General features: G+C 40.0%; 1 protein-coding gene across 1 annotated transcript; it reads left to right on the forward strand.

Moving 5' to 3' along the window:
- The first annotated feature begins 4,099 nt into the window (after window positions 1-4,099).
- On the forward strand, window positions 4,100-5,013 carry LOC124613932. Its single transcript, XM_047142684.1, has one exon. The coding sequence runs from the start codon at window positions 4,100-4,102 to the stop codon at window positions 4,907-4,909; it is 810 nt and encodes a 269-aa protein (XP_046998640.1). The 3' UTR covers window positions 4,910-5,013.
- Window positions 5,014-11,474: the final 6,461 nt, after the last annotated feature.

The following is an 11,474-nucleotide window of genomic DNA, read 5'->3' on the forward strand; positions in this document are numbered from 1 at the left end:
ATTCGTCCGCATTAACTTACATTTTTCCACATTTAGAGTTTCCTTGGTACTTCTGTAAGCTGAGTGAACGGTGTGATGACTTCATTTCTTCACCGAAAACAGTCTTTTACATCTACAACAATACCTCGCAAGACATTTGATGGTGTGAGGCGGAGGGAACTTCTGGCACCAACTACTGATTCCCTCTTCCCTGTCCCACTCGTAAATGTCACATTTGGGAGGAACTGTTATAAATAGGCCTCAGAATTAGATCTAATTTATCCAGTTTCTTCAGCGTGGTTATTTCGCGAGAGGTATGTTGGAGGACGTACGTTGTTCGATTCTTGCCGGAAAATACTCTCTCGAAATTTCAGTTGGTAACTTCTCTGCGGTGTACAGTGCCTCTCTTGTAGCGTCTGCCAGTGGAGAATGTTGAGCATTTCTGTAACGCTCTCGCGACGACTAAACGAACCCGTGACGAAATGCGCCTCTCTTCGTTGGATATTCTCTGTCTCTTCTATTAGTACTACCTGGTAAGAGATCTACGTTGATGAACTCAAGGACCGACTGAACAAGCGCCTTGTAAGCCACTTCCTTCGTCGATGAGCTACATTTTCTTACGGTTCTTCTATGAATCTCACTCTGTCGTCTGATTTTCCTAATATTTGTTTTATGTCGTCATTTCATTAAACTAGCTTTATTGCTGCAGTGATGTCAGTATGGAAGTTTTAAGTCTCTGTTTAACATGCTGTTGTACCATGTCTCGTCGAACTCTCGAGAGGAACCTTGCATCTTGCAGAGCACTCACTTACTCTAGTGTTATGATGGTTTCAAATGAAGACAAACATCTTGTGACCAACGTTTTGATATTTGTTAGCATCGACTTTTGTGCTTCGGAAAAAGGAAGCGTAACACACAGATAACCTTAGTAATAAGAATAGTTCACAGTTTCATTTTTCAGCCCCGTTGGCATAACCAACTGTTTATTGAAAGCTCGGCTCATTAGTGAGGCTGATCCGAGATACACATTCAGACATTGGCGTTATAACCTGCAGTATGCAGAGACACAGAACTTCTAGCGAGGGTGATCTGAATATTGTTCTCTATCAAGCGGAAATGACAATTAATTTTTATGTTGTTGCGATGAAGAAACTGAACTATTTTACAGAAAAAGTTATGGATGATGTTTGTAGTCACAAAAATGGAGAACTACTTAAGCACTTTAGGGGCATCAGCACTTACATTTGGTTCAGTTCCACATTCGCACGCCAATATAACGTCGCTCAGGAAGAGATTAAAATTATAAAAGCGTACGTTCCGGGAAGAATCAGTTGATGTATTACTCTCTCCCACAGTAGGATCTTCAACATCACACGAGGACTTGTGGCAATTAATATATCTCAAATATCTTCAACATTTCGCGACCCTGTTACCAACTGTTTAAATATTAATTTTAATTTTGATAATTAAAAGCCACAGTTGTACCGTTTACCTAGAACGCACCTGGATTTCAGTCGGGATAACCCAACCTTCTTCAGCCTGACGATGTCCACTATGGATAAACGATAGTTACTGTTATTCTGAAGCAGATTTGGGTTATCCCGACTGAGACCTAGGTAAATTCTAGGTAAACGGTGCAACTGAGGCTGTTAATTATTAAAATTAAAATTAATATAATATCTCACACAGTCAGGAATGAATCGTATTCTGTACCACTGCAAATGAATACAGTCGCTTCTGTAATTTTGTGTTTTTTAATTTCCAAAATAAATAAGGCATTTAGAGTCTCGTCCTTATCCTCTTCTGCCTCTAGACTGTCTTCATGTAACAATAAATTTCCTTGTTCTCTGTAATTTTGGTTATAATAAGTATGTCATCTAAGTTCTCTTATGTTTTTATTTAGAGCATTTTGTCCATATTTCTTTTCTAATTATGTATACAGAGTTTAATTATCTTTCATGTATTTAACTACGTTGAGAAGCGATTGATTTAGTGACGTACCGTTTGCGCGCCATCAGCACATCGTCATATACACATCTGAATTTTTAGAAGTCGATCCTTGCGATCTAAATTTCTTGTTATGTGCTCCGATTACTGTTTGTGTGCAATGCAAGTCGTTTGTTGCATCATACTTCACATTATTAGGGTCCGCCGTCACCCAACTTTTCCAGTTACGAATGTCGACTCTGTACATGACCCTCCAAGATGTCGGAAAAGAGCAGGTGACGGTGTCGTCTTTGGCCTAGTATGGGTTTTAATGTATATTTACAATAAAAATCTGATTATCCATGTTTTTGATGTGCTGCTGCTGTGATCACTGTCCCACTTCAGAAAAATTAATCTTCGGAACATTTAAGTTCTATCATTTCATTACACTTAATTACACGTTCATTCTTTGAGTGATACTTAATAGTGCCCTTGGCCTACCACTGCTGGATAAAGGCCTCTTCAAGACTCCTTCATACATAACGATTTTCAGATTTTTGCATCTTTTCTTGCAGCTAGGAACACAATACATAATGTTCAGTTACTTAGCCTCGCTGTGTACAAGTCCCCCTTCGATTTCAGTAGCATAATAGTCATTTTCACGTCCTCTGGCTTTTGTTTTAACCATCTCGTGAAGTAACGATCTGAGAGTATCAGTTAAATCCGAGTCCATGTGACGGCATAAAGACCTTATTTCTTTTTGCACGCCATTCGCGCGAAGATAAGGAATCTGAAGGAAGTTAATATGATTGCCGAATATAGTAACGTATTAAGTCTGCAACTTCGCTTCCGCAGTTTTTCTTCTCGAAGTTGGTTGTGAAACACGTACTGGTCATCACTGGCCACTAATTTCTCCCACTGTTCGGGTACCAAACAAAGCTCGCAGCCGAAGAACAGTGCAGCTTCGGAGCAAATACATGAATCGATTAAGTTTTGCCCTTGTTCATATGACGAGAAGTGCTACCGAGAGCCACTGATCGAAAAAGTTGATAGAGGGAGCAGTGTCTGCAGAATATAGGATTACGTTTGGAGGGATAGGACTTCCCATTTCAACGTTGCAAAGTATATTTCGATGGGTTTTGCGAGACGGGGTCGAGCCTTGTCATTCTGTGAAATCAGCTTTTCATGTGTATTGCTACGCTGTTGCCGTTTCTCTTTCAGTGCTCGGCTTAAAAGCATCATACATCGTTTTCCTGTGATTGTTTTCGTCGGTTCCAGTAGCTTTGAAAACATTCTCTGTTCCAGAGCCATGCCGGTCGTCGACGTCAAAATCACCGAACTTGAAGCGTTGAAACCATTATCTGGACGTTCTTTTGTTACTAGATCCCCCAACATATGTCTTACAAAGCATTTTATGAGCCTCAGTGGCAGATTTTTCATGTTATAGCATAAAATTGAAACTTACCGCAAATGGCCAGAACTGGAATTGTAAACTGACGTATTCAGTCTAGAATAACTTTATGATACAATCGAAAATTGAGTAATATTTTGATAACGTTATTTTTACAAATGTTTAAGCTTATTTTATGGACTTACGACGTACCACTAACACCACCACTTGTCGCTTCACCCATCTATTGCAGAACCGCGGAAGCGAAGTTGTAGACCTAATAATTGTAGATATAAACTAATTGTAAGGTTAGATAAGGATATCGATTTTAGCTTGTACAGGTTGTATTGGTTAAGAATTGTATTTATAGTACTAGTTATTTATGAATCTGTTGACTTATGTGTATGATAGTGATCGAAGGTAGACAATGTAGACAACAGTAAGGGCGATCTGCTTGCTGTTGGTATGGTGCTATGCCTTGAAAATGTTATTATTGACTTGGTGGAAGTTTTCCAACATTGCTCTGCTAGTAGATCGTGGTCGCGGCAAACCGCTCCTGGCTCCATTGAGAAAGGGAGCTCATGAGAGTAGGTAGCGAAACAGTGCCCTCCAGGAATTCGAAATGAGGAACGGCGACGTAATTGCGCTGGAAGGGAAGGAGGGGGCGTCTGCCATTTGTCCCACTAAAGCCCGGAGCCGCAATATCGGAGCTCCCCACAGCTACCTGCCTCGAGCGGGGTGGGCCCCGATCCGTATAAAGCACACGGCAGTGGGTGTTGTGGCCACAGAACTTCACCTGCCATCATGCCGAGAGGTGCTCAGCTGTTCCTGCTGCTGGCTCTGGTGACTGCTGCTCGAGTTCTCGACACGAAGGCAGAATCCGCGCTGACGGAAGATGATTCGCAAACCTCATCCCAGGACAGCAGAGTGGCTTCGCACGACAGAAATGAAGAAACCGTGGAAGATCGTCCCGATGGTGAGGCCCCGAATGCGTCGTTTCGCAGAGGAAGAGAGGCGGCGGGGTTCGATTCTCGTGCCGATGGACGGAATGGGATCGGTGACGAATCGAGAACAGATGAAGGTCCGTGGTTGGCAATGCTAGAGGGGAGTTACATCCCTGCAGGATCGGCGCGAGAAATGGTCCAGCGAGAAGCTACGATACACGAAAACCCTGGGGTGTGGTTCGGTCCACGGTACGGACGACGAAGCAGCTGTGGTGTTGACGCTCCCCTGAAGTGGCTGCCCCAAGTGGAAAAGCGGGCGGCCAAGTCCCCAGCACTGTGGTTCGGACCGCGGGTGGGCCGCAGTTCGGACGGACAGCCGAAAGGTGAAGACGCGGTCTGGACGAACGACGAGAGGGAGTTCAAGGACGGTGGATCGCAGCGCCAAGACAGGCGTGCCCAGCCGCCCGGTCTGTGGTTCGGACCCCGGGTTGGTCGGCGCAGTGATGCCCAAGTGGACGACATGCTATGGTTCGGACCCCGTCCCGGGCGGAGTGTAGATATGGACAAGCAGGAGCAGACTGAGGATATGTACGACGATGGAGTCGCAACGCGGGACCAGAGGGCTGCTAAGCATCCTGGATTGTGGTTCGGTCCTCGCTTTGGTCGATAAATTACGTTAAAGTGCTGCTTAGTACTAACTAACTTTTTCCTGTGTCAAAAGTCCCATGCTTGTTCTGAATTTCATTTTCCTTTCTCGTTGCACAGTGTAAATAAAAAAAGTGAAAAATAAATATTACAGTATCTCGAAGCATTTCTGTTGTTTAATGTTTTTGTGTTTACAATTTATTTCACAGTTATTCCAATGGGATATTGAGTTCACGACTTACTGCAGAAGTGTGACATTTGGCGTAATGCCCGCATTTATTACATATGTTTTTGCAAATACGTATGCCAAGGAATCATATCGTCTAAAATATACACATCGTGCTATTAAACTCACTTTCTCGTATTTAGAATTTCGCGGATACTGTATTGTAAATTAATAGGTTCCAATAATAACAGTTTCATTATTGCAAATGATAAGGTAAGCGAACTTCCATTAAATTACAGTAAGAACTGAAAACTAGTTTAAACTGCTTTTATTATTATTGCAGAGGATTTGCCACTTGTGAAGGATTTCATAAAATTAGCCCGTTCGGTTTCTTTTGTGTTTGGTATTCTATACGTTAAACTTTTTGTAAATAAACATTATCTGAAAATACATTGTCGTCGATTCTGCACTGAACCACAATGCTTCTTCCTCTCTTCCTTTACTTCATTTTTTAATACGACAACATCATACGTGCGTCATGTGACAAAAAATTCAGGAAAACTTGTGTCAGAGTAAGGTACTGGTGTATCTTTCAGCAGGAAACAGCAGCCCCACACAGTGAGTGCGTAAATAGGACCCGCTTTAATAGTATACCACGTTGATTTCATTTATGCCCACATATTCTGTAGGGTATAATGAAGCTCAAGTAGCCCTTAATAGAAAGGAGAAAGTATTTTGCTACAGCTTTTGGTCCGAGAACCAAAATGAAAGGTGTAAAACGTTGATCATGCTGTCTCTATTTAATATATATTGAGATCAAAAGCCCAGAAAAATTTTCCACACCTGCTTCGGAACTCTTCCAATTAGGAAAGATATTTAGTAGTTTTGCACGAATCTGGAAATGTAGCACTGTTTTTGTAAGCAACGTTCATCCTACACAAGAAGAAGTGAACACAACAGCTACCAGGAACCAATTGTTTTGTTCTCGTGCTCTCGTACAATCTAGCTATTTCTAACCATATAAATTATTTCTGTACGTATTCCCCTGGTAATATATGTCAGTAGCTGGAGTTATGTTGAATAAACCAACCATAATGCTATCATTAAAAGTATAATACACATAATATACATTTTTATGCTTAAAATCAGGCAGTGATAGCTTCAAATACTCTGTAAGGAATGAAGTTTACACATAACACATCAGTGGGCTTGATAAATATATTCAGTTCTATATTTTTCCTGTTTGTTCTGTTGTGCCACAATATTATGTAAGAAAATGCTGTTTCAAAGACAAACTGACAATAGTTATATCAAAATATCACAATGATTTACATTAAGATTTTTCTTGTCATACAGTTATATATTTCGCTGCGCGGGCTTAGACAAGAGGTCTGGGACGCTGCAGTCATGGACTGTGCGGGTGGTCCCGGCGGAGGTTGGAGTCCTTCCTCAGGGATGGGTGTGTCTGTTTGTCCCTAGGATAATTTATGTTAGGTAGTGTGTAAGCTTAGAGATTGATGACCTTAGCAGTTAAGTCCCGTAAGATTTCACACACACTTATATATTTCAGTTTATTTTGTTGGGAGTATTAAACACATTTTCGGTCTCTTAGATTTTACGACTTTTCAATTCCGCAAATATAAGTCATATTTCGCTAGAATTTGCCCTTTTTAACATAGCATATGGCATTACAGCATATTATAACTTTTCACTGTAAATTTGGTCTATCTGGTTACCCAAAAATCGCAAAATACATAGTGAAAGATTATTAATTAAATTAAAACTTGCAAACGTATTTAAAGCAGATTTTCTCTCGTTTCTGCTGTTACACTAATCGAAATTTTCCATCAATATTTTAATACCATAAATTTATTCTCTCAAATTTGCTTTTTTACTTTCTTTTCGCCAAGTTTGAACCTGTCCAATCCACGACTAACCTCCATCTCTAATGAGATTGTCGTCTGGGCAGAATAGAAGGCCATAATATCCCTCCATAATATTCTTCCACCAGTACACTCGATAAGTACTGGTGTAGTCTATTCAATGAAGTGATGAACTGTTATTTGGCCTGTTACTTTTAAGATACGTCTTAGTAAGCTGATTGCGAGTATCCTCACTCATTCCAGATTTATATGTAAGTTAAAGACAGCAACACTAAGTTTCTAACATTGACATTTCATTGTGTTTAGATTTCAATATATTAGGTATGGTGTATGCCAATTAATATTTATATATAATCGGATGCCATTCTTCGGTCTTGCAGCTTATCATTTGTCATCTAATGTTTGCCTATCGTTTTGAGATTCAACTACTTTTAGCATAATTTTTTTCGCACTTTCAACCTCTTAGTTGTTTATTTGCTGTCGTAGCATATAGTATTAAAAAAATAAATAAAAATTAAGTGATTCACTGAAATAAACGCATTAATGATAAGCGGATTCATTGAACAGCTGTAAAAGACAGTACCTAAAGAAAAACAAATCAAAACAACACATCAAGCAAACACATTATGACAGAAAATGTGACCTGGCATTGTAGTGCGTCAATCAAGATTTTCGTCTTAATGTACACTGTATACTATGAAACAAAGTCAGGATTTCCTGTCTGTGCAAAGAGCTGTAGTTTGAGCAACTTATTATTGTGCTAGTTGCCGATGATAACTGTGCATACAGAACTCATAATTTGTGCCGCATCCCAACAGTCTGAGGAACTAGAATGTACAAGAACGCCGAGTAGTTGTGTACTTCACAGTGAAAAATAAGGATAAAAGGACTCCTATTACTCCCTCAGGAGTGTAGTGCAGCTAGTTATAATATGTGGAATACGTCTGTTTTAAATTCCTGCCTCAGACGTCTTCAGTTTTTTGGGGCTATCTTGCAGAAGATGGTGCAGCAGGCTTCAGTTGCAGCAAACTTGTGAAATATAAAAATAGGGCAAGGTATTTGAAACTACACAAACATGTTGCAGTAAATAATAAAGGATCAAAAAGTTTATGGTAATTTCATTTATTTATTTGCGTGTAAATTATTTAGCAGTTGTAAACGACAAGTGACACTCTCCTGTGACTTTAAGAAAATTTTCAAGATAACATGGCTCGTCTTAAGTCTCATATTTTTGTCATAAGCGTGTAGCGCTCAAGTATTAAAATACGCTGCGTTTATTTCCCTGCCGACGATACATAGCAAAATAATACTCCCATATGTTTATGCTCTATACAGCACTCAAAATTAATGAAGAGCCTAAATGGTGGCGACAATTGTAGCACTAAACGTTCCTGCTTGTATGGTGAATATAATTTCGGCTTCTGAACGTCTAATTACTAAGCGACGAACTTTAATGAAACTCATTTTCAAAAAAAGAATGAAACATGTGAAAATGCTGTGCTTGTTACTTTGCCTGTGTAATGTACGGTACGATGCCAATACTTTAAACTCATCAATATCCAATACTCTTTTTAAGTACACGAGATGATCTTTATCATACGACAGTGACGCGCCGATAAAACTTTCATGTGCTTCAGTTGCACAGATTCTATGCTGCCGTCATTCAGACGATAAATATGTACAGTATTTTTAGGTTTTTTAGTCCCTCGGGAAATGTCTATATTCCTGTATGCCGTGAAAGACAAAAATTGTTCGGTGTTACGCTCCCGTTAATCTTCCGGGTCTCTAGTATGACCCAGTATTGACAAATAAGTAGCAAACTGGGATGGGGACACGAGAGGCGCGTGTAACAACCTGACATTTATTTTCTTTTTCTACATACTCTTCTTGTAAACTTGAACTCTTACCCTATAGATCGACAAAGCGTCAAAACTCTGCAGCGTGATATAATTCTGGTGTCAGCGTTCACATCCAACAAGTGATATAACAAGTTTATTCGATTCCTTAAATTGTTGAAACCCACAACACCGATGTGTCCTGGAGGAAACGAAACAGCCGGTGGCCGAGCGGTTCTAGACGCTAATGCCTGGATCCGTTTGACCGCTACGGTCAAAGGTTCCAATTCTGCCTCGGGCAGGGATGTGTTAGTTAGGTTAAAGTAGTTCTAAGTTCTAGGGGACTGATGACCTCAGAAGTTCAGTCCCATAGTGCTCAGAGCTATTTTTTTGTATCAGGAGGGACACCATCTATCAGCTGATGACTTTCCACAGTGCGTGTAAATCTGCCAATGCTATCTACCGCAAACTGTAAACATCCCTTTCATCGAAGCTAGAGACATTATTTGTGAAACTTACGGCTGTAGCAAATCATTGCCACGCAGAGTACAGGTGCGTATGAAGGGGAGGTTTTGGTCGAGAGGCACGAAAAACGGTTGGCGTTTCGAAATTTTTCCACACTTGAATTGTCTTAATTAAAATGAGGGTTTTGCCACTTTATTACACATACATTTTTGAATGAAAAACTTTTTTTAATCTCACTGTCAAAGTACACACTGGTTTGTGCGAAGCTTTGTACAGACACGTGGCTATTTTTGAATCCGGTAAAAATATAAACTTCTTAGATTTAAATGAATTCGGGACCATCACGATGGGAATTTGAAAAATTCCTCCGAAAAAATGTCTGTTATTTTATAAATATGTCACTTTCTTGGCACGTTTTTCTAATTTCAAATGTCTGAAAAACATTTAAAATTCCGAAAAAGCTCCCTCTAAGGCCCCCTAAGTACAATTACCTTTCATAAAAATAATCAAATTAATCGGTTAATCTGTCGAGGCTCAGAGCGCTTCACGGGGTGAAAAATATTGTATCGAGAAAACGTATTTAAAGTTTGGATTAACAAAAAACGTTGTTTGAAACATACCGTAAACATGAGATCCCAGGAACACAGAGGCTTCCTTCCACTTCCTCAAACATACTCTGGTTCTGAATCTGGTGCTGTGGCTTGGTGATCGTTCCCATGACGATTCCTAAAACGTTCATGGTTTTCAGAATAGATTAACAGCCTTCGCTGGATATATCTGCGGCTATATATGTTGCTGTTTCAACAGTTTTCAGCTCACAGTGTTGATAGTTTGGCACCAGTTTCTAAATGCATCCCTTGAAGCGCTCGTTGTCATATTGCTGACTGGGACCCTTACATCTTTTAAGCAAATCTTCATTGGACAAAAATTCGTATACTGGTCGAAACTTTTCTTGAATTAATTCATCGATCACCTATAGTTGTCTACATGTCGGTCGGCGCACGGTTCCACTCAACATGCTGCAACGTCTAATGTACTTACCAATGTCCTCCATGCTGGACTGTTGCAAAAAACTGCAACTGTTTGTGACAGTAAAAGTTCAAATGAAACAATAATCTCCCTCAGCGCCTTTTTTTTTGTTTTATCCCACGATGAGCTTCGAGAGTTTACACTCTCATCTTCGGCTAGCAAATACGTAATACAATATCATTGTTCCACCTGAAGATGAGAGTGTAAACTCTCGAAACGCATCGTGGGATAAAATAAAACAAGTGACTGAGACACTTGTTTTTATTTGAAATTTTATTCTAAAGTACTTTCACAATCAAAGAAATCCTTCTGCGAGCACTTTATGTGGAAAAGAAATCCATTTTGCCATCACTTTCGACCAGAACCTCCCCTACGAAACAAAAAATTCCATATCGTGATCAGTCTCGACCAAAACGTCCCATTCTATTATCTGGACGACCTTTTCAGCAATGTCTAGAAAACAATAATTACGACACATTATTTCGAACCCCGTCTCTGAACACCACTAGCCGTCAAAACTTTAACGCAATCCTCGTGAGGAAACGGTGCAACGATGACTTTTATTAATATAAAACTTGATTCCTTTAATCTCCTCTAAACACTTACCTCAGAGCTATAAGTACAGCCATGGAGGTCCTATGGTAAGTTCATAAAGTGCCCCCCCCCCCCATCATCTCTTCCATGCGTGAATTAAGCCCAACAGAAAACCTACAAAATGTTTCTCACAGCCAGCAGCTGCGGTCACCTTCCCAGATCCACTGACATACATACATGCCACAAGTGCACTACGCCATAAACGTGACTGCTCTCATCGGTCTCATCAGACTTGTGCTGGAAAATGGTTTTGGTAGCGAAAAACCTCGCACTCTGAAGGTTCCGTATAAACTTAATTATGTGTAGACAGTTCATGTGCAGGTTTTGATGAGTTTGTGAGTATCAAAATATGTGAAATAAATGGCCTTGCCTTTTGACTACATTAACTTAAAGGTTAACAATTTCACACCGCCAAGGGATCGTAGAACGTAGTATTTGACGTAAATTCATACCTATCCGTTCCTGAGAAAAAAGGGTCTCGTGATATAATCACAAATTAACATTTTTGACACCTTTGGTTTACTTATACTGTGAAACCGCGGTTCCTGCCAAATATTACGGACAGTAAAGTGATCCTATAGTGATGCCGTTATTTCCAATTGGTATACAGAACCCTAA

Source organism: Schistocerca americana, chromosome 4 (assembly GCF_021461395.2).
Source record: "Schistocerca americana isolate TAMUIC-IGC-003095 chromosome 4, iqSchAmer2.1, whole genome shotgun sequence".
In the NCBI taxonomy this organism is placed as follows: Eukaryota; Metazoa; Arthropoda; class Insecta; order Orthoptera; family Acrididae; genus Schistocerca; species Schistocerca americana.